Source organism: Hibiscus syriacus, unplaced genomic scaffold, assembly GCF_006381635.1.
Source record: "Hibiscus syriacus cultivar Baekdansim isolate YM2019G1 unplaced genomic scaffold, ASM638163v2 tig00110243_pilon, whole genome shotgun sequence".
Lineage (NCBI taxonomy): Eukaryota > Viridiplantae > Streptophyta > Magnoliopsida > Malvales > Malvaceae > Hibiscus > Hibiscus syriacus.
Window position 1 is genome coordinate 31,657 of NW_024062643.1, and position 24,317 is coordinate 55,973.

The 24,317-nt window shown below is 34.3% G+C and overlaps 2 protein-coding genes across 2 annotated transcripts; both read right to left on the reverse strand.

Moving 5' to 3' along the window:
- Positions 1–17,624: 17,624 nt before the first annotated feature.
- On the reverse strand, positions 17,625–18,314 carry LOC120114749 (transcription repressor OFP7-like). The gene is made up of 2 exons (XM_039135547.1): positions 18,057–18,314; positions 17,625–17,972 (listed from the first exon to the last, which is right to left on the reverse strand). Exons 1-2 carry the CDS (start codon positions 18,312–18,314, stop codon positions 17,625–17,627), a joined length of 606 nt encoding a protein of 201 aa, XP_038991478.1.
- A 5,309-nt stretch (positions 18,315–23,623) lies between these two features.
- LOC120114751 lies at positions 23,624–24,010 on the reverse strand. Its single transcript, XM_039135548.1, has one exon. The coding sequence runs from the start codon at positions 24,008–24,010 to the stop codon at positions 23,624–23,626; it is 387 nt and encodes a 128-aa protein (XP_038991479.1).
- Positions 24,011–24,317: the final 307 nt, after the last annotated feature.

Sequence of the window (24,317 nt, forward strand, 5' to 3'; positions counted from 1 at the left end):
ATCATTACATCTTATTAGCGAGGATCACCAAGTGAGTGCATTTATTATGTGCTTATATATTATGATAGTTATAGATTCATGTTGGTTAATGTATGTATTGCAATTACTATACGGGCACTGTGTGTGCAACTTAAGAAATTCATAATAGGTTTATGAATTTTCGTATTGGCACTGTGTGTGAAAACCCACATAATTCATAATAAGTTGTGAATTATGTTAGGACACTCGGCGCACACCATGATGCAACGGAAACAAACCTCGACAGTCTCACCAGCGATCCAAGTACGAAAAACTGAAATCGGGAGGAAGGGATGCGAATACTTACAGCAGGTTCCTTGAAAAACAGCAAGGACAACAGTAAATACTGGTGGTGTAGATCGGTTCGAATCGTAAGCCTCTAAGAAATCAAGTCTCAGCCTCTACTCAGTTCACCCGATTGATAGCAATAATTTTCTTCCCCAAAATCGTTTTGAGAGAAAAATGGTTGAAGGTTTTGTGTATGTGTTCTTAAACGGCTGCTAGACCTAACACACCCTTTTATAGCCAAGTTACCCTAATCATATTAGGGTTTTATTATTTCAAATTAATTAAATCTATATTTAATTAATTGGAATTTAATAATCCTTTTATATTCAAGTTACCCTAATCATATTAGGGATTTTATTATTTCAAATTAATTAAATCTATATTTAATTAATTGAAATTAAATATTCGGGATTATTAAAACATATATTTAATTAACTCTAGATATATATTTTAGTAACGTACAACAAATTGTACATCTTTGCTCGTTTCAATCCTAGGGTGTGACCTTGTAGGTTCTTGTAACGTTAGCAGTAATTATTAGAACAATTATAATATTACATACAATGAGTGACATCTAGCAATTTATCATTGTCACCTAAGTTACAAGAAAATATGATACGACATATCATCTTGGTAATTAACTCTTTTATGTATTACATCCTTATGTCCTTTATATCTAGAATAGGAACAAGTCTTGGAATAGTCACACTTGTATAGCCCATCTATTGTTTCTTGATATCTAGAGTAGACTTTAATTAACAAATAGTTTATGATATCTCATATCAACTTATTCGAGCATGACCATGCGTTTTTAGTCTTACTCAATCAAGTGGCATGTGATATATTTCCTATTATGTAGGAAGGACAAATCATATCTTAATCATACACACCCACTACATATATTGAGATATATTCAATAATAGTCTTTATAGAGCAACTAGTTACGGAGCTTGTTTAGCTGTATCAAAACATACAACAATATATGTTGGCATATTATTGATCTCAAGTCTGAGGATCATACATATAGTCATCACCATGAGCAATGTTATGATTGTCACATAATAATCCAAGATATATGCTCATGGTGGGTCAATCTAATACATTGTTCTCTAACAATATAATCATGTATCAATTCTGACATCTCTATGTCAATGACAACTCGTTGTCATCAATCAATAACATGTAATACATTATAAAACCAATAGACGAAGCATATGGAATCTTATTCATCCCTTTTATTTCTAGTGGAGTTAAATGACACATTTCCTTAGAACGAGAAATGCCATGTCTCATAGGCAAAGATCCTTTCTTGGATTCTTCCATACTGAACCTTTTCAGCACTTTTTCTATATATGTACTTTGACTCAGACCTAGAAGTCGTCTTGATCTATCTCTATAGATCTTAACTCCTAAGATATACGCTGCCTCACCCAAATCTTTCATAGAAAAAAAACTACTTAACTAAGTCTTAACAGATTGTAAAGTATGTATATCGTTTCCTATGATGAGTATGTCGTCTACATACAAGATTAGGAAAGCAATAATGCTCCTACTAGCCTTCTTATAAACACAAGGCTCGTCTTCATTTATGATAAAACCAAACTCTTTGATTGTATCATTGAAACGAAGATTCCAGCTTCGAGAAGCTTGTTTTAGTCCATAAATAGACTTCTGTAGCTTACAAACCTTTCTAGTATTTCCTGGAAATACAAAACCTTCTAGTTGTGTCATATACATATCCTCTTCAAGTTTTCCATTAAGGAAGGCGATTTTGACGTCTATTTGCCAGATTTCATAATCATGGAATGCAGCTATTGCGAGCAAGATCCGGATGGACTTAAACATAGCAACAGGTGAGAATGTTTTGTCATAGTCTACACCGTGAACTTGTCGAAAACCTTTAACGACTAATCGCCCCTTGTATGTTTGTACATTACCATCTATGTCGGTTTTCTTCTTAAAAACCCATTTACACCCTATAGGTTTTACCCCTTTAGGCGGTTCAACCAAAGTCCATACTTGGTTTATTGACATAGAATCCATCTCAGATATCATGTCTTAGAGCCATTTCTCAGAGTCTGGGATAGACACTGCCTCTTGATAAGTCATGGGATCATCTTGATCCATAAGAAGAATATCTCCATGTGTCGTAATGAGAAATCCTAATCTCTCAGGTGCACGATGTTCTCTTGTGGATCTACGCAGTGGTTGTGTTTGTAAATCTGTTGAATACTCCTCAACAACTTGTGAACATGCTCAACTTTAGGTTCATTTATCTTTTGCTCTTAAACTTCTCCAAGTTCAATATTTCTACCCTTCCCTTTCTTTGAGAGAAATTCTCTTTCGAGAAAAACTCCTGTTCAAGTAACAAACACTTTGTTCTCATTAGGATTGAATAAATAGTATCTCTTAGTTTCTTTATGATATCCAACAAATATACACTTATGAGATTTAGGTTCGAGCTTTATAGACATCTGATGTTTTACATAAGCTTCACAACCCTAAATCTTCATAAAAGACATACTGGGACATTTCCCAATCCATAACTCGTATGGTGTCTTTTGAACTGATTTAGATATAACACGATTTAGTGTGAAATTGGTTGTTTCAAGTGCACGTCCCCAAAACGAAGTCGAAAAATCACTATGACTCATCATCGATTGAACCATGTCTAACAATGTTCGATTCCTTCTTTCAGAAACTCCATTCCACTATGGTGTACCAGGTGGTGTAAGCTGTGAGACAATCCCACATTCTTTTAGGAGTTCATCAAACTCTATGCTTAAGTATTCTCCACCTCGATCTGATCGAAGTGCCTTAATGCTCTTGCCTAGTTGATTTTGTACTTCATTTTTAAATTCCTTAAACTTTTCAAGGGCTTCAGATTTATGGCACATAAGATAAATTTACCCATACCGACTGAAGTCGTCAGTAAAAGTAATGAAGTAATGGAATCCACCTATGGCTTGTGTATTCATTGGTCCACATACATCACTATATATCAACCCTAATAAATCACTTGCTCGCTCACCTTTACTATTAAAAGGAGCTTTATTCATTTTCCCAACAAGCAAGATTCACATACATCATATTGTTCGAAAACAAATGAATCTAAGAATCCATCTTTATGGAGTTTTGATTTGTGTTTCTCACTTATATGGCCTAAACGACAATGCCAAAGATAAGTTTGATTCGAGTCATTTGTTTTTGATCTCTTAGTATTTATGTTATAAATGGTGTTTTCTTGATCCAAAATATAGAGACCATTAACCAATTGTGTCGAACCATAAAAACACTATTGAGATAAAAAGAACAACAATTATTCTTAATAATAATCTCAAAACCAATCTTATCCAAACAAGAAATAGAAACAATATTCTTAGTCAAACTAGGCACTTAATAATAATCCTCTAAATTTAAATCAAGTCCACTAGGCAAAGATAAAACATATGTCCCTATAGATAATGCAGCAACTATTGCTCCATTTCTCACTCGTAGGTCCACGTCTCCTTTAGCCAGATTCCTTCTCTTTTGCAGTCTCTGTACAGAAGTACAAATATGAGAACCATAATCGGTATCTAATACCCAAGAAGTAGATGTTGACAAATTAACATCAATAACATAAATACCTGAAACAAACGTTCCGTTTTCTTTTGCCTTCTTGACCTCTTCAAGGTAAACAGGGCAGTTTCTCTTCCAGTGTTCGGTCTTATCGTAATAGAAATATTTTCCTTTTTTGCTAACTCCCCCTTTGGGTTTCAATGAATTTTCCCTTTTGGTTTGGTCTTACCATTGCCCTTAGACTTTGCCACTACCTTTTTCTTTCCCTTTCCTTTGTCCTTATGGACCATCAAAAGGGGCTTAGGTCCAACCTTTTTCATGTTACTTTCAGCAGTTCATAACATGCCAAGTAACTGTGGCAAAGTCTTGTTAATTTCATTCATATTGAAATTAAGGACAAATTGGCTAAATCTATCTGGCAACAATTGTAGGATAGCATCGGTAGCCAATTCATCTTTGAGAGAAAATCCCAGCTTTTCCAACGTTTAGATGTATCCCATCATCTTGATGACATGAGCTCCTACAGGAGTTCCCTCTGTCTTTTTTCATTGAAATAGAGCTTTAGAGGTCTCATATCTCTCTTGAAATGCTTGCCCTTCATATATTTCTTTGAGATTTTGAATCATCTCATATGTAACCATGTCCTCATGTTACTTCTGAAGCTCAGGAGTCATGGTGGCAAGCATTAGACATCCAACATCTAACATATCATCCATATGTTTCTTAAATTTGTCTTTGTCAACTTTTGAAGCATTAGCTGCCAGTTCATCAGGAACACGTTCCTCAATGAGATATTCCTTCCTTTCCTATTTGAGAATAATTCTGAAATTACGAAACTAGTCAAGGAAGTTTATGCCATTAAGTTTATCCTTTTCAAGGAGTGATCACACTAATGATTTGAGAGATCAATTCCCGTATCTAGTCCAGGGTGACTGGTCTGTGCATTTGTACTAGCGAGAGTTTCTTCTGAGCTGGTATGCACATAGTTAGTGGCAACTCAAGACCACCGTTGTTAAACGTTCAAAGAGGGCCCTTGATACCTTTATGCACCTTGCGATCGATCCTCCTAGAATAGTTTCTGATTTAACCCATAAGGAAAAAGTGAATGAAAGAGTTCAGAGCATGAAAGCTAGACTTTCGATTGGTTAGCATGGCAGAGCAAGAGAGCTTCTAAGCCAGCGAGATCTTCTTAGACTTTAGTCAAGAAGGCTAGATACTTCAGTGATTGTGGATATCCCCAACATGCTAGTCTAGGAGGTCTAGGAAGAGTTTAGACCGTATGGGTAGATTTGATTCCTGTAGGTGGCCTTTGGCGTTAACATCTAGGGTGAGAACTAGTGAAATTGTGAGGATCAGGTCTCATATAGTTTTTTCACTTTATGGTAAAAGGCATCTTGAGGGTGTGTCAGCGGGGGTCGAAAGGTTGCTTTAGTTATGGTTCATTAGAGCATTACATCATAGATTACCCTCGGGTTCACAGTATAGCTCCTAAGTCGACCTAGAGGTCAACACCGTCTGTTTAGTGAGGCCAATGGTCCTCGAGAGGTGATGGCACTACATTTGGACAATTTAGTATGGGTACAACTAAATTAGTGGCCGAGTCTGAGTTGAGAGTAGTCTCGAGGCAGTATCCAGAGAGAGCTTAGAAGGATTGTGATGGATCAAATATGATCTCGGGTACATTTACAATATTCTCTATTCTTGTTATTATTTTATTAGACCTTGGATCAACCCACTCATATATTGTCACGACTTTATTTGAGAAAGAAACATCTCAATAGAGGACTTTAAATTGGAGTCTAAGTATCCAACCCCTTAGGGACCAAAATGTAAATTTGGGAAATGTATGTAGCCAAACAGCCTCAGATATAACTTTTACACTTCTTTATACTATGCCTTAATAGTGGAACGACAGAAAAAGCTTTGCTTTTTTTTCAAAACCCAAGACACAATATTATCACCAAGAAACACATAATAATCTAAAACTAACCGACGATTATCAGAATTACTAGTTCAATCAACATTCAAAAAACCACGAGTTGTCAAAGAATAAGTAAATTCATAAAAAAACTAAAACATAATCCATATTTTTAGTCAAATAACAGAGTATACTTTTAACCGCAAACCAGTTTGTTGAAAACATTTTGATATTTCGATATAACAAATTAAGTTAAATGAATTTTAAGATTTTCCAAAAATATTTTCTAAGTATATTTGATATAATTATTCGAATATCAAAATATTACTCCAAAACTTTTAAATGTCATTTTTAATCCTTACTCAAGTGTAAAATTATGTTTTAATCTTAAAATAATTTCAAAACAATTTTACAAAATATTTCGAACCATTTCAAAGCCAAAAATTCCAGATTGCTCAGAGGAAACCGATTCCCCTGTTTAACGGTCGAAATATTTGAATTTTACACTTAGGGAATCGATTTCCCATGAGGGGGTACCGATTCCCTCCACGCTCCAAGCAGAAATATTAATTGTTTTCACACTTAAACGGCTCCAATAACTTCATTAATGATCCCCAACGTTCAAAAGTGATTCAAGGTGTATTTAAACAAGCTTAGAAGTCATTGATCAAAACAAGAAACAACAAGCAACTAGAATCAAGAGATAATCAAAGAGAAAGCATCAAACCTCAAGTTTGAGCATTTCAAGCCTATTTTTCATTCAATATTCATTTTGCTTTCAAGAACACTACTTGTACTCAATTGTATTCATTCTTGAGTGTTCTTTTCTTTGATCTAGAATTGTGAAAACAATCTACCTTGTGAGGATTTCCTTGTAAGTTTGCAAATTTGTATTGTTCTCTTTGGGAGAGAGTGTTCTCAAGAATTTGGGGTATAATTCTTGAGGGTTTGTAAGGTTACTCTTTGTCCTCAAAAGAAACGTAAATTAGTGAATTTATGGAAAATCTTTAGTCTGGATAGCTAAGGTAGTGGACGTAGACTTTGGTTGAGAAAGTCAAACCACTCTAAATCGCTGTACAATTACTTTCAATTTTCTGCAAAAGCTTCCACCAAATTTTTAATTGCCAATTCACCCCCCTCTTGGTCAATTCCGTCAATCGATTAACTCAATAATTGGCATCAGAGCCTAACTCATTTGAAGGTTTAATCGCCTCTTGAGTTGATTCGGGAAGAGTTACATCGATAATCGAAGTCATCAATGGCCTTCACTTCAAACTTTGACTCTGGTCTCGATTTGATGCCTGTCAACAAGCCTCATTTCTTAAATGGGGTTAAATATGTCTATTGGAAAAATAGGATGATGTACTTCATTCAAGCAAGTGACATGGGAGCATGGAATGTTGTAGAAGACGGATATATAAAGCCTCTTACTCATCCAAGAATATGGAGTGAAGGAGAGACAAGATTGTTCCAGCTCAACTCTAAAGCCATTAATATCATATTTTATGCTCTTGGACCAGATGAATACGAAAGGGTTTCATCTTGTACATCCGCCAAAGAAATATGGGACAAGTTTCAAGTCACTCATGAAGGTACCGATGAGGTAAAAGAATCTAAAATTAGTATTCTAACGCATAGCTATGAAAATTTCAGGATGAAACCAAATGAAGATATCAAAGCTATGACGGATAGATTCTCAACGATTGTCAATGGTCTCAAATCATATGGAGAGATCATTTCAAATGAAAATCTTGTGAGGAAGTTAGTTTACTCCCTTCCAAAATCATGACAATCAAAGAAGACGACAATCATCGAGTCTAAGGACCTAACGTCCTTAACTCTTGAAGAACTAATCGATTCCCTCCTCACTCATGAAATGATGCTTGAAGATGAGGTGGACCTCGATAAGATTGACTAGACACCAAAGGAGAAGGAGAAGAAGAAAAACATTGGAGCTGCTCTCAAATCCTCAAAAGATGAGAGTGATTTGAATGAAGATGACGATGACGAGGAAATGGCATTGTTTGCCAAACGGTTCAGAAAAATGATGAGACCTTACCGAGAAGAAAATTCAAACGAAATAAAGGCCTAAAAATGAACCAAAAGAGAAGGACTCGATCATTTGCTATGAATACAAAAAACCAGGGCATGTCAAATATGATTGACCATAATTGAAGAGAAAGGGTCAATCAAAGAATAAGCACAAGGCTCATGTGGCTACATGGAGGGATGAAGAATGTTCCGATGAAGAGGAACAAGAAGTAGGAAACTTGTGCTTGATGGCATTCGTGGAAGATTCTAAGGTAACCTCTAACTCATCTGATTTTGATGATTTATCCTATGATGAGCTATTAGAGGAATATAATGGATTGGCTTCGGATTATGAGAAATTGTTTTTAAAATATAAAAATGATGTTTCAAAATTGAAAAATGAAAACAAACTCATATCCAAAACCAACAACGATCTTGAAAGTAAAATCAAAGATTTGCAAATCAAACTATAAGAGTTTGAAAAGAAAATTTTGGATTTGCAAAATTCACTTTCAAAGGTCAATGATGATCATCAAAAGAAAATTGATGATCTTAAAACTTCTTTTGATAAAGTTGGAACAAAACATTTTGAAAAAGGAGAAAATTCAAAATCCAACTTTGTTGGAAAAGATTTTAAAAACTACAATCATAGAGGTCCCCAAAGAACCTGTAATGTAAAAATCGTTAGAAGTATGTGGGTTCCTAAAGAACTCATTACTACTAAAGATAAAGATATCCTACACAAATGGATACCTAAGGGGACTAGGATTTTGGAAACTAATGAATATGGACCCAAAAGAATTTGGGTACCAAAAATCAAAAATTAATCTATGTTTGTAGGGAAATGAGCATTGCTACAAGGCACGGGAAACAAATTCAAATTCATAGTACCTTGATAGTGGATGCTCGAGACACATGACCGGGGACAAAAACTGGTTCATAGAGCTTAACGCCAAAAATGGAGGAGAAATGACTTTTGGTGATAATTCAAAAGGTCACATTGAAGGTATAGGTACAATAGGTAATACCTCTTCCATACAAATTAAAAATGTTTTATATGTGAATGGATTAAAGCATAATCTTTTGAGTATTAGTCAATTTTGTGATAAAGGATTCAATGTCATGTTTGAAACTAATGGTTGTAAAGTTGTTGACATTGCATCTAATCGGATTATGCTTATTGGTCATAGAATAGGAAACATTTACATGGTGCATTTAGATTCTATTAATGTGACTAATTTATGCCTAGTTGCAAAAGATGAGCATTATAGTTGGTTAAGGCATAGGAGACTAGGACATGCTAGCATGAGTGTTTTGTAACGGTTAGTTCAAGGAGAATTGGTTCGAGGGCTGCCTAAACTAAAATTTGATAATGATAAAATCTGTGATGCTTGTGCTAAAGGAAAACAAAAGCGAGTTTCTTTTAAATCCATTAATGATGTGTCAACTAGTAGAGTATTACAATTGATCCACTTAGATCTTTTTAGGCCATCTAGAACTACTAGTTTGGGTGGAAAACAATATGCATTTGTCTTGGTAGATGACTATTCTAGATATACTTGGGTTCTATTCTTAAGTACTAAAGATGAAGCATTAGAAAAATTCATCACGTTTTCAAAAGTAATCCAAAACGAAAAAGGTTACTCTATAACTAGTGTTAGGAGTGATCATGGAATTGAGTTTGAAAATCTTGGATTTACTGAGTTTTGTAATTCTAATGGTATTAGCCATAATTTTTCAGCACCTCCCCTCAACAAAATGGAGTTGTTGAGAGGAAAAATTGAACTTTAGAAGAAATGGCTAGAACCATGCTTTGTGAAAATAATTTGCCAAAGTATTTTTGGGCGGAAGCCACAAATATCACTTGTTATGTTATTAATCGAGGAATGATTAGGCATATTTTAAAGAAAATTCCATATGAACTTTTCAAAAATAAAAAAACCTAACATTAGTTATTTTCATTCTTTTGGATGTAAGTGTTTTGTTTTAAACAACGGTAAAGACAATCTTGGAAAATTTGATGCTAAAAGTGATGAAGGAATTTTTCTGGGTTATTCCTTAAATTCTAAAGCTTATCGAGTATTTAATAAAAGAACTTTGGTTGTAGAAGAGTCTATACATGTTGTTTTCGATGATAATCTTCTTCTGAGGAAGGATTCTTGTTTGAATGATGATGTAGGTATTATAAATACAAATGACGTTAGACATGACGTTGGAGAATCATCATCAAAGGAAGAAACGAAAGATGAGGAAACTCATGATCCTCTCGAGAATCCAACCATTGAAGAAAGGGAAGTATCTTATCCAAGAGAGTACAACTATGTTAAGGATGGTGAGATTATAGGTGATCCATCCAAAGGGGTAACAACGCGATCTTCTCTTAGAAATATTTGTAATTATGTTGCATTTATCTCATACATAGAGCCTAAGAATATTAAAAGAAGCATTAAATTATGAACATTGGATTACGGCTATGCAAGAAGAGTTAAATCAATTTGAGAGAAGTAAAGTATGGACATTAGTTGAAAGGCCTAGTAATACATCTACTGTAGGTACTAGATGGGTATTTAGGAATAAGCTTGATGATAGTGGTAATATAGTGAGAAACAAGGCTAGACTTGTTGTTCAAGGGTATACTCAAGAAGAGGGCATAGACTATGATGAAACATACGCTCCCGTAGCTAGGATGGAAGCAATTAGAATGTTATTAACATTTGCATGTTTTCATGAATTTAAATTATATCAAATGGATGTTAAAAGTGAATTTTTAAATGGTTTTATAAAAGAAGAAGTGTATGTGGAACAACCTCCAGGTTTTGAAGATTCAAAATTTCCGGATCATGTTCTTAAATTGATAAAAACACTTTATGGTTTAAAACAAGCTCCTAGAGATTGGTATGAAAGATTGTCAAACTTTTTAATTGAAAAAAGTTTTTTCAAAAGGGAAGGTTGACACTACATTGTTTTTAAAGAATAAAGGTAAAGATTTATTACTAGTTCAAATTTATGTTGATGATATAATATTTGGTTCTACTAATGATGTTCTTTGCCAAGAATTTTCTAAGCTAATGCAAAGCGAATTCGAAATGAGCATGATGGGGGAGCTCTCATTTTTCTTGGGACTCCAAATCAAGCAAAGAAAAGATGACATCTTTATCAATCAAGCTAAGTACGTCAAAGATACGCTCAAGAAATTTGGACTGGAAAATGGCAAGCCTCATGACACTCCAATGAGCTCTTCAACAAAGCCTGACTTAGATGAAGGAGGTAAACTTGTAGATGTTAAATTATATAGGTCAATGATTGGATATTTACTTTATCTAACTGCAAGTAGACCAGACATTATGTTTAGTGTTTGCTTATGTGCTAGATTTCAAACATGCCCTAAGGAATCACATTTACTAGCTGTTAAGAGAATCTTTAGATACCTTAAGGACACTCCTAGTTTAGGACTTTGGCATCCTAGAGACTCTAGCTTTAGCTTTCATACCTTTACTGATGCGGATTATGGAGGATGCAAATTAGATAGGAAAAGCACCTCTGGTACTTGCCAATTTCTTGGAAATATGTTGATTTCTTGGTTTTCAAAGAAACAAAATTGTGTTACATTATCTACCACTGAAGCGGAATACATTTTAGCTGGTAGTTGTTATGCACAAGTTTTATGAATGAAACAACAACTTTTTTATTATGGAATTGAAGTAGGTATTATTCCTATCAAGTGTGACAATACTAGTGCTATTTGTCTCACTAAAAATCCCAAACAACACTCTAGAACTAAGCACATTGAAATAAGACATCACTTCATTAGAGACCATGTCACTAAGGAAGATGTAGTTCTAGAATTTGTTGATACTTTGCATCAATTAGCGGATATCTTTACAAATCCTTTAGACAAGGAACATTTTTTGACACTTATGAGAGAATTAGGTTTAATTAACCTATCTTCACTTAGTGCTTAAAATAATTTTAGCACTTTTAAGAATAAATGAAAAATGCATATAATAGTAATTTTTGATTGCATTCATTGCTTTTAGTTAGGGGGAGTTTATGATTTTTGGTGAAAATTAACTTTATGCTCAAATAATTTTTAATGATAAATTTGATTGATTGAACATGATTAATTTTGAATACATGAGTTGTCAATACCACTAGAGAAAATTAATTTGGCATTTTGAGTGTTTAAAAATCAGATTTTAGCATTTTAGTGCAGAGGGAATCGATACCCCCTTGAAGGGGAACTGATTCCCCCTTTGAAGGGGAACCAATTCCCCCTGTAGAGGAATCGATACCCCCTGGGGTTCTGGTTTTTAACACGGGTAGAACACTCAAAACTCAAAACCTCTTTTCTTCTCTTCACACCGTTTCTCTTCTCTACACTCACCCTATCTCCATATTTCATCAAAACATCATTTTTAATCAGAATTCTCTTCAAATATCATCTCCAAAACCTGTTGGAATCATCAAAAACGTGCAAACTTCATCTAATCTCACTCAAATTCGAAATTCTTCAAGGTATTTTTCTAAAACCTCAATTTCATCAATTTTTTATTTTAGAACTAGTTTTAATTAGTTCTAGGTTGAACTTTAGATCGGGAATTGATTGTTTAGTGATTAGAAACTAGATTTTACAACTAATTTCATCAAAAACACAAGAATTTTCCAAAATTCTTTGAAATTTTCGAAATAAAAAAACAAAAAAAATTGTTTTTCAAATTATTGTGTTTTGATTGAATTACGTTGTTATTATGAAAACTATACATATATTGATTTTCAAAACCTTATTTTTCAATAAGTTTTTCAAAAACTTTGCCCATTAGGATTGGTTTAGAGAACCTTGAAATATTGAGGACTCAATTGAGTTTTGGGATTCATTATTTTGCATACATATGTTTTTAAAAATGCAGGTTATCTTTCCATTCCGATTATCTTAAACCATGTCTCATAAACGTTCTAGGGCCTCTTCTAGTCGTTCTAGGCAACCTCCAAACTCAACTCCAAATCCTCCACCTATCCAAAAAATTCCTATTCCTAATTCCGATGATCCAAACATGACCATTGCAATTCTTGTTTCAATGAACCCGGTCGTAAACAAAATCTCTACTATAGGTTTTGTCAATACTTTAAGTCTTACAAAATCTGGGAAGAACGTATCCCATCTCTTCAAGCCAAGCTAGACATCAATTTTCGTCATCTTCCTACTCTTCATGAGTGGAAATTTGACAAACTCTTCGAGCTTGAACCAATTGTCTACCATTAACTTGTTCGTATCTTCTACTCTAATGTCGTTTGCATTAAAAACCGAGAGGAAACCTTAACCATAGGGATCCGATCCTATCTTGTAGAACGATTCTTTCATCTTGACTCGGAATCCATTGCCAAAGCATTAGGATTAGATAATGAAGGGTTAGACAATGAAAAACTTATGGTAGGATCTCAGTATAAATGAAGGGATAGTGCAAGTGTTCTAGACCTTCATGACCGTTTTCTTCACCTAATGATCTCTTGGTGGTTTCGACCATCCGGGGGCCGTTACTCTACTCTTCGCGCCTTAGATCTATTTTGGCTTCATTGTGTCCAAAATAATCACAAAATTAACCTTCCACATATTATTTTTGCTGAACTTGTCGAAACCGTAAATCTTGTTCCCAATAAGAAATTGTGTTCTTCTTTAGTTTACAGTTGTATTCTTAGTAATCTGTTTAAGAAGGCTGGGCTTAGAGTTGGTCTTGATGCTTCCTTTCCCCTCAAAAACCAAATCAATCTATTCTATTTAACTAAATTGGATGGAAGATCAATGAAGAAACTGGTCTTTAGGTTCTTACCGGTGAGCAACCGCATGAAGTTGACGACTCCGATGATGAACCAGAACAGCACGAGGAACAAGCACGAGCAGAGGAACAAGCACAGCCAGAGGATCAAATGCCTCCATACTTTCGATCCTTTATGGAGACATTCGATTTATGATATGCTTCCATGGATTCTCGCTTCACTTCCATAGAGTCTCATTTATCACAATGGGAGCTCAACAATTGGAAATTCTCTGGGAGATGCGCACAAACAACGCTTCTATGAATGAACACATTGATGCACTCTCACATGAGATGGCCGCTATGCGAGCTCATTTTCCTCCTTCTGATCCTCCTACGGATGCTTGATTCCGTGTTATGTTTTAGTACTTTGAACTTAAAGCTTATTGTTTCAACATTTTGAATGTTTTTGGATTGTTTTTACTTTGGTTGTTGGATATTTGAACTAATTTGATGTATTATGGATGTTTGAACTTATATTTCTATATATTTGGTTTGGTTAAATTTATTCATTATTGCATCATTTACATCAATTAGATATATGACCAATTTTGCCATGTCACATTGTATATGAATATTGATTATGAAACTAATGGCTAACGTTTCTCTTGATTGTGATCTTAGCAGCTTAAGCTATTTATCTATATATAATCAGTTGGCTAAATGATTTCAAAACCTTGTTTAATATCTTTTAAAAGTCTTTTTGATTTAACAAAAAGGGGGAGAAATGTTAAAGGTGTTTTAAAGGGGAGAAGTGTTAAAGTAAGGGGGAGTAATTTCAAACTTGATAAAATCTTAAAATTACTAAAATGTTTTGTTATATCAAAAAGGGGGAGATTGTTGAAAACATTTTGATATTTCGATATAACAAATTAAGTTAAATGAATTTTAAGATTTTCCAAAAAGATTTTCTAAGTATATTCGATATAATTATTCGAATATCAAAATATTACTCCAAATCTTTCAAATGTCATTTTTAATCCTTACTCAAGTGTAAAATTAAGTTTTAATCTTAAAATAATTTCAAAATAATTTTACAAAATATTTCGAACCATTTCAAAGCAAAAAATTCCAGATTGCTCAGAGGGAACCGATTCCCCCGCAAGAGGGTACCAATTCCCCCTGAATGGTTTGGCTCCGAGAAAAATAGATGCTCGGAGGGAACTGATTCCCCCCCAAGGGGGTATCGATTCCCCCTGTTTAACGGTCAAAATATTTGAATTTTACACTTAGGGAACCGATTCTCCATGAGGGGGTACCGATTCCCCCACGCTCCAAGCAGAAATATTAATTGTTTTCACACTTAAACGGCTCCAATAACTTCATTAATGATCCCTAACGTTCAGAAGTGATTCAAGGTGTATTTAAACAAGCTTAGAAGCCATTGATCAAAACAAGAAACAACAAGCAACTAGAATCAAGAGAGAATCAAAGAGAAAGCATCAAACCTCAAGTTTGAGCATTTCAAGCCTATTTTTCATTCAATATTCATTTTGCTTTCAAGAACACTACTTGTACTCAATTGTATTCATTCTTGAGTGTTCTTTTCTTTGTTCTAGAATTGTGCAAACAATCTACCTTGTGAGGATTTCCTTGTAAGTTTGCAAATTTGTATTGTTCTCTTTGGGAGAGAGTGTTCTCAAGAATTTGGGGTATAATTCTTTAGGGTTTGCAAGGTTACTCTTTATCCTCAAAAGAAAGACAAATTAGTGAATTTGTGGAAAATCCTTAGTGTGGATAGCTAAGGTAGTGGACGTAGACTTTGGTTGAGAAAGTCGAACCACTCTAAATCGATGTGCAATTACTTTCAATTTTCTGCAAAAGCTTCCACCAAATTTTTAATTGCCAATTCACCCCCCTCTTAGCCGATTCTGTCAATCGATTAACTCAACACAGTTCAATTCACATGGCTAATGTATATACTGAGCCACTTTACTAACACTAAAGACAACATCTAGTCTAGTATGACAAAGTTAAAGTAAAGCACCAAAAATACTTCAATAAAGGTTAGGGTCGATAAGAGGTCGACTTGCTCTTGAATCAACTTAGGTGTAGCAATCATTGGAGTAGGAGCTGAGTGAGCATTTACCATATTTGCACGTTCAAGAAACTCACGAATATACTTTTGTTGACTTAACTTCAACACTCTAGCACTGTGCTCAACCTCTAGAATAAGAAAGAAATTTAACTCCATAATATCCTTCAAAGAAAATTTAAGACTAAGGGAGTGTACCACTTCTTCAATCTACTCATCAGAAATACCTATAATAACAATATCATCAACGTAGATGAATGAACATAGAAACATCGACTTGGGTTCACACAAAACCACTGCTAAACAAGAAAGATTAAAGTTTTAAGACATATTCGTGGAGCTTGCTTCAAGCTATACAAATCCTTTTGTAATCAGCACACAAGTCATTCACCACTAGATGATTCATTCTCAAAATGAGGGGACTAAACCATGAACACATTTTTAAGAAGATCCCCATTAAGGAAGGTGTTATTTACATCCACCTACCAAAGTGGCTAACTATTCTGAACTGTAAAAGATAACATCATATTTATCGTTGAGGGTTTGACAATCGGACTAAACGTATCATAGAAATTAAACCATGGAACTTGTAAAAATTCCTTTGCAACAAGTCTCACATTGTATCGAGCAGAAAAACCACCCAAATCTTTTCAAATGCTCATATTCCTCCTCTTGTAGTTAGAGTAAAGGTGGAAACTTGGTAGGCAAATATTCCAGTACGATTCTTCTAAGGTAAGAAGTGTAATCATCTCCTCTTGAGCTTTCATTCAAGCTCTCTATCTTGGTGTTTTACTATGGTGGCCAAGTTGAGGTTTTAGAGGGTTTTGATTTTAAAGTCTATAAATGATTCAAATATGTTCTTAATGTTTAGGAATCATGTTTTTACCTCTAAGTACTTATATAGATTAGTAATTCATTTCCTTGCTTGTGGTTAGTGAAAGATTTGGGTGAAAGCTCTAACGGCAAGGGGAATGAGAAGTTGATGCCTAGGTGCCTTGTGGTTGTTTCTCCAACAGCTTGTAGTAAAGTAATTGTCACAACCTAAAATATGGGTTAAAGGTTTAAATGAATTTGTGTTAAAAATATTAAATTATAAAACAATACAAAACTTTGGGGATGATTTTATAATTCTTAGAACTTTTCGGAAACAATTATGAATCTCAAAGATCTTAGGACTTGGGGTGCAAATTACCTCTTTTTGTTAGAATTTGATTCCAATTCTTTTGGGTTACCAAAACCACCTAAACTCCTCTCGTTTTCGGCTATTTTTTATTAATTATATAACATATTTTACTTGCTTGTCTAAAAATGAGTATTTTTATAAATAAATATTATTTCTAAATGAAACCTAGAATCTATAGCTCGCCCCTTTATTTTTTCTCTTTAAGATATTTCAAGGTGTTAGGATCGGATCTGCATCTTAGAGATCATAAAATCGATTTTGAATTTACTTTTTATTAAATCATTTTTTTGTTAACAAGATAAAAGTTGAATAAATTATTTTAAAATCTGATTTTATAATTGTTAAAATTTTGTGAATTAATTTCTTGATCTATATAGTGAATAATGTAACCATCGAGATTGGACGGTAACGTCTATGCTGAGTCTAGGGGTTATACTTTTATTTTATTTATTTCTAATATTATTAATTTTCCTTTATATTTATTTTTAAAACTAACATTTTGAAAGATGGATGTTTATATATCATTATATGTTTTTAAAGTGTTTGTATTGATAATAAATTATTAGACTAAGTGTATTATATTTAGGACTTTATTTAAAGCACAAATTTATATATTATCGTTGAACAATATTATGAATATTGTAATCAGAAAATTAGAGAATGATATTTAAAGTTATTAAAATAAATATAATTGTTGTAATTAACCAATAGTGTGATTCACCAGAGATTATTAACCCTTGCATACCTACTTCATTATATGTTGAATTGGTCCAAAGCTATTTACTGCTCATAAAACAAAGCTTCCCAAATCTCGATGAAGGCCTCCACAATAATTCCATGAAATTCGATCGAATTCAACGAAAGAAAGCACAGCAACTGCTGCTTCAATTCCTCCACTTGGAACATCTGCTTCTCCATTATCATTTCCATCATCGACCCATTGAAGTCCTCGTAAGGATCCTCCAATCTCTTTACCACCGCTACGCTCTCCCTCACCTTCCCTTCCGCCCTCCACAGCGGATCACCGCCGTGTTTCTTTGAGCCGAAAGTTCTCATTCTCTTCACCATCTTCGCATTGCTTGGCTTCTTCTTCTTCGTCTTCTTCTTCTTAGTTTCCATGTGAGAATCCTCAGCCAATTCAAACGACGATGAATCGTCCCAGAAGGATCTGGAAGTTTATATCAGTGTTTCGGTCTCGGCATTGGCCTTCACATTCTCCATCTTATTTCTCGTGGCTGATGCTATCTTCGGTGATAAATGGCGCTTGATAACAGAGAGGTCTGGTGTCGGAGGCGGCGGAGCAGGGAGGTTCAGGTTCCGATAGCCAACGCCTAAGGCTGTAGCATTCACCGGAGATAGGCGGCGAATGAAAGGGAATGGAATGTCCGGTAAGTTGGAAGCTTTTATTGATCGACATAATCGGAAAGATAGTAAAAGACGAGAAATTTTGAGCTTGAAACGCTTAGCCATATCTGAAACTGGGTATTTTGTTTCCTTGTTTACGAATTCCCCATGCCTATAGTGTTGAAGACGATCATATTATTATATAAGAGAGAAAAGGCTGGCTTTATAGAAAACAAATATGAAGTGATGATATACAATACGAAAGCTAAACAAAATTCATGGGATGTGGAAATTTGTCTGTACTCTATATATTAGGTGTCATAACCATTTTTTTACAAAATAATTATTTATTATTTTAAAAAAAACAGTTACAATTTTAATTTTGGAAAAAAATGGTGATTTGAAATTAAATTGGATAGAGTCACCATCGACCTTTGGGTTAGGTAGGTCGAATACCTAAAAACGTCTTTTAAAAAAACAATTTTAAGAAAATCGTTTTTAAGACAAAAAGCTGATCTGCGTTTTACCAAAGAATCGTTTTTAAGAGTTCAGAAGTCAGTTACGTGTGGGGAAAGGTGAGCACCCCCACAATGCCTAATTTTTTGTACCTAAACGATTATATGTTGTTTAAATATTGGGAATTACAAACTTGAAAATATATTTAAAATACGAACCTTCTATTTATTCAATCAGTTAAAAAATGTCAATTTCCAAAAATAATCTAAAATAAGAAATGCAATGGGTCGAAAAGATCGAAGAGCTCAAAAGGTACTTTTATAAAATAGAAAATGTTATAATTTTTTTATAAGAGAAAAATACATCATTTTATATGAACAATCATTGAAAATGCATTTTCTTTATAATTAGGAGATGCTTTCAAAGATTCCCACCACAAAAAAAAAACAAAACAAAAAAATAAAATAATGAAAAGAGGTCAAGAATAATCAAAATAAGTAAATGTAAATTACATAAAATATCAAATGCAAAAATAAGACTTTTATGCGAATAATCCTCGAAAAGACACAGTCCCTTGTATTTGGGAGATGTCTTCATAGATTTCTCACACAATAAGGTTTTCTTATTTATATATATATATATATATATATATATATATAGAAAGCATTGGTGATTTATAAAAGGTCAAAATATTCATATAAATAAAGGACCAAACATGTATGAAAATACCAAATAAATAAGAGGGTAAATAAAATAAGATTGAAACATAAATGTGGAAAAATATCGGCAATAAAAAATGTAAATGTACCACAAGCAAACTCAGTGACTAAAACAAACTAAAGTATGCGTTAAGATGCTAAAAGGTAAATACAGAAAATTAAAAGGCTGGAAATTAAAGGACTGAAATAAAATACTGGAAAATTAAAGAGCAGAAAAATAAAATACTGAAATTTAAAATGCTGAAAAATAAATAAAAAAAATAAATCATATTAAATTTAAAAGTTAGGGGGTTTGTTGTGCAATAAAATAAAAGGTTAATAACTTAATAATAACAAGTAAAATAAAAATTAGCAAGTTACAATGAACAAATAAAATAAAAAGTTAGGATGTTAGTTCGAATGATAAAATAAAATAAATATTAGAGTTTTGATAAGTCAGTGGCTAATTCAAAATATAAAGCATATATCAGTTACCAAATAAAAAATTAGTAGAATCAACAAGTAAAATTCGAAAAAAAAAAATAGGCGACCAGAGCATAAAAATGGCTAAAATACAAGGGACTTATAGGTGGTTTTCCCCTGATAGTGACCAAAACGTTAAACATGCTGAAACTGGGGACTGGACGTGTGATTAACCCTTTGTGTTTTTGTGACAATAGCATAAAGTACACTATAAATAAAGGGCCTAATACATGATTTTCCCAAAAGTTAAAAAACTAAAACCCCACCCCATATCACTCTTCCAGTACTTGAAAAGCTAAAAAGAAAGGAGTTTCCCTTATTTTCTGTTCTTATCCCTTCTCTCTCAACTCACTCTCCTTTCTCCTTTTGTTTACTGCTAAAAACCAGTAAATGATTGAAACATATATTAACCTTTCACCTTCAACATTCAATCCCCATTAAAATAAAACAGTTCATGTTATTGAAATCGAAAAAACCCAGAAAAATAAAAAAAAAACCATGAACAATTACGCAAACAATCAAGTATGAACCATAAGCGGGATGAGGAGATCCTCCAACTAACAATCACCGATGAAGCACATGTATTAAGGTAAATCAAAAATCTCTATTTTATTTTAGAAAGCATAAAAAATCACACGAAACCAAGAACGAGAAAAAAATAAACTTGCTTTCTAATTACGTTTCAAGAATCTAGGCAATAAACCGAAAATAAGAACCATAATACCTCTAAAGTTTCTATATTTTATTACTCAGTTTCGTTCCAATCTCCTCGTGTCCTTTTACACTGATTTTTTGGGGTATTATATACCCGATTACATGGGAAAAAATATTTCTTTTATGCTTTTTCCACGCATTTAATAGGGTAAAACCGACGTTTTTGACGCTAGTAAAGTTGGCCGGTCAGAGCATTTAATGCCCTGAATTTCTTGCGATTCTGCCTTGGCGTTGTCAAATTGTGTGACGTGGGCGAGTGCTGAAAAAACGAGGACTGCAGCAGAGCTGGTAACATGTTACCATAGATGTTTTGTTTTCACGTGGGCTCCTGCCTATTTTGTTTCCAAGTCAAACACTACTCGGTCAAAATACGGTGTTTACAGCTGCCCCTCTTTGTCCATTGTCGTATAAAGAGAATAGGACAAAGATCAAAGACACTGATTTTGATCGGCCTCTCTAATTGTTTTGATTTTGAGGAAATCAGATCAATCTGAAAAGTTTAGTGTTGAAGACGACATTGCTCATCCGTGTTAAAGAGATTGGTCGTTTTTAGATAAACTGTTTGAAGATGATGTTGTTCCTTCGTGTTGAGGAAATCAGGTCAATCAGAAGATAATTTGGATGCAAAATGGTTCCTTCGCGTTGAGGAAGTCTGATTATATGAGGATGACGTTGCTCCTTCGTGTTGAGGAGATCGGATCAATCTGGAGATAATTTGATGTTGAAGATGACACTGTTCATCTGTGTTGAAGAGATCTGGTCGTTTTCAGGTAAAAAAATGATGTTGTTCCTTCGTTTTGAGGAAATCAAGTCGATTAGAAGATTACTTGGAGACAACATGGTTCATTTGCGTTGAAGAAGTCTGATTGTCTGAGGATAACACTGCTCATTCGCGTTGAGGAGATCAGGTCGACCTGGACACAATTTGATGTTGAAGACGACATTGCTCATCCATGTTGAAGAGATCTGGTCATTTTCAGGTAAAAAGATGACGCTGCTCCTTCATTTTGAGGAAATTAGGTCGATCAGAAGATGACTTGGAGACAACATTGTTCCTTCGCATTGAAGAAGTCTGATTGTCTGAGGATGACATTTCTCCTTCATGTTAAGGAGGTCGGGTCAAAACTAACTTTAACTAATTTTGTTCAAACAAATCAAATATCATGCATGTCATATGCACCATGTCCCAAGGATGATCTAATGTGAATGTAATGTGTGAATGTTCAGTGTAATTTGATGCATCACGTTTCGAATTGTGAAACTTCATCGGCTTCCTGTGGTCCACATTTGATTAAAAACCGTCAAGGTTTTCTACTGCCCTTGTATGGGATTCCAAATGTGACTGTAATACTAACCCCCTTAATTGAAGAAAGGTCGAATTGAATGGGTAAGGTTACATCTGGTACAAACACTGATTTATGATCTCTGTTTTTTTCTGATATTGTGATCGATTAGAGATATCGTGCTCATATAGGCTTCCTGGTGTACATTTGTTTTGAAATTCCCGTAATCTCGTACTCTTCTCTGAGTAAGGCATAATAATCATTCTTTTTATATAATACCATTATTAATCAAAATTTTATATGTATAATGCTTATGCAAAGAAGGTAACAAAAATCATCTAATTGATTTCATTAAAGAGTGGTACAAATGTACAATTTTTGGATAAAGATTTCTTTTAACGAAAGAAAGACAAACATTACAAAAAGAATAGATATTAGGTACACCCGATATCAAGTGCGTGAGTCTTTCTATCATTTTGTCCCAAGTCTCTCTTGAAAGCTGACATGTGTTTAGAGGATTCAGATCGTATTAAAGATGTATGAGTATAAGAACCTCTCCCCTAACTGTCAATGTTATGAGCCTAATCCCATATATTCGAGCAGTCTCTTACAGATTTTTAACTCGTACCCCTTATTTGGCTTCAAGACATCCATTTTGGGTTTTTATCTTGATCCCCTGTTCCATTTTCTTCTCTCCAGGTGTAGTATCTCTTGACTGAATCAGAATTTATAGGATTAGATAACTCATCTCCATCCATTTCAGTCAAAATCAAAGCTCCTACCGAAAATGCTTTCTTTACGACATAGGGGCCTTCCCAATTTGGCATCCACTTCCCTCGGAAGTCTTTTTGCATGGGTAAGATCTTTTTTAGTACCAGATCTCCTTCATGAAATTCTTGAGGTCTAACTTTCTTGTCATGAGCTCGTATCATCCTCTTCTGGTACATTTGAACATGACAGATAACTCTCAATATTTTCTCATTGATTAAATTCAACTGATCAAATTTGTTCTGAACCTAATCAGCCTCTTCTAACTTGAGCTCCATCATTACTCTCAGAGAAGGGATTTCCACTTCAACTGGCAAAAATGCCTCCATCCCATAGACGAGTGAGAATGGTTTTGCTCCAGTCGATGTTTGGACTGATGTGCGGTAAGCGAGCAGAGCGAAAGGTAGCTTTTCATGCCAGTCTCTATATGTTTCAGTCATTCGGGCGACAATCTTTTTGATTTTTTGTTTGTTGCTTATACTGCACCATTCATTTTTGGGAGATAAGGAGCTGAATTGTGATGCTTGATCTTAAATTTCGTACATATTTCCTTCATCAAGTCGTTGTTCAAATTCAGAGCATTATCTATAATGATTCTTTCTGGGGTTCCATATCTACAGATAATTTCTCTTCTTAGGAATCTGCACACTACTCCTTTCGTGATACTGGCATATGAGACAGCTTCAACCCACTTGGTGAAATAATCAATAGCTACTAGGATGAAACGATGCCCGTTTGAAGCCTTTGGTGAGATTATCCTGATGACATTTATGCTCCACATTGAAAATGGCCACGACGCAGTCATTACATGAAGTGGTGAAGGATGAACATGTATTTTATCACCATGGATTTGTCATTTATGGCATTTACATGAAAAGCTGATATAATCCCCCTCCATTATTGACCAGTAATAACCAAACCTCATAATTTGTTTGGCCATTGTGAAACTATTCGCATGTGTCCCACAAATTCCTTCGTGGACTTCTTCTAGTATCTTTTTGGCTTCAAATTTTTCCACACATCTTAGCAGTATCTAATCTTTTCCTTTTTTGTATAAAACATCTCCATCAAGGATATAACCTATAGCCAATCTTCTTAGGGTTCGTTTTTCATTTTCAGTAGCTTCAGCAGGATAAGTTCTATATTTCACATATTGAAGAATATCATAGTACCAAGGGAAGCCATCTTCCTCATTCTCTTCTTCAATATTATAACAGTGAGCCGGTATTTCTCTTATACTTATTCGGATGGGCATCATTTGAGCTTGGTCATTGACTTTGAACATTGAAGCCAGTGTGGCTAAGGCATCCTCCATATGGTTTTCTTCCCTCTGGAGATAACTAAAAGTGATATCCTCAAATCCTTTTATCAGATCCATGACTAGATTCTTGTACTCTACCAATTTAGAATCTCTAGTCATCTATTCTAAGCGAAGTTGGTAGATAACCAAGGCAGAATCTCTGAACACTTCTAGGATTTTGATTTTACGCTCAATTGCAACTCGAATCCCCATAATACAAGCTTCATACTCGACCATGTTGTTCGTACATTCAAAAGTGAGACGACTGGTGAAGGGATAGTGATCTCCTTCAGGTGAAACCAATATTGCCCCAATTCCATGCCCAACAGCATTTGATACACCATCGAAATTCATATTCCATATTTCCTCTTTTGGAGCTTCTTCTTCTATTGTATATATGGCCATCAAGTCCTCGTTTGGGAATTCA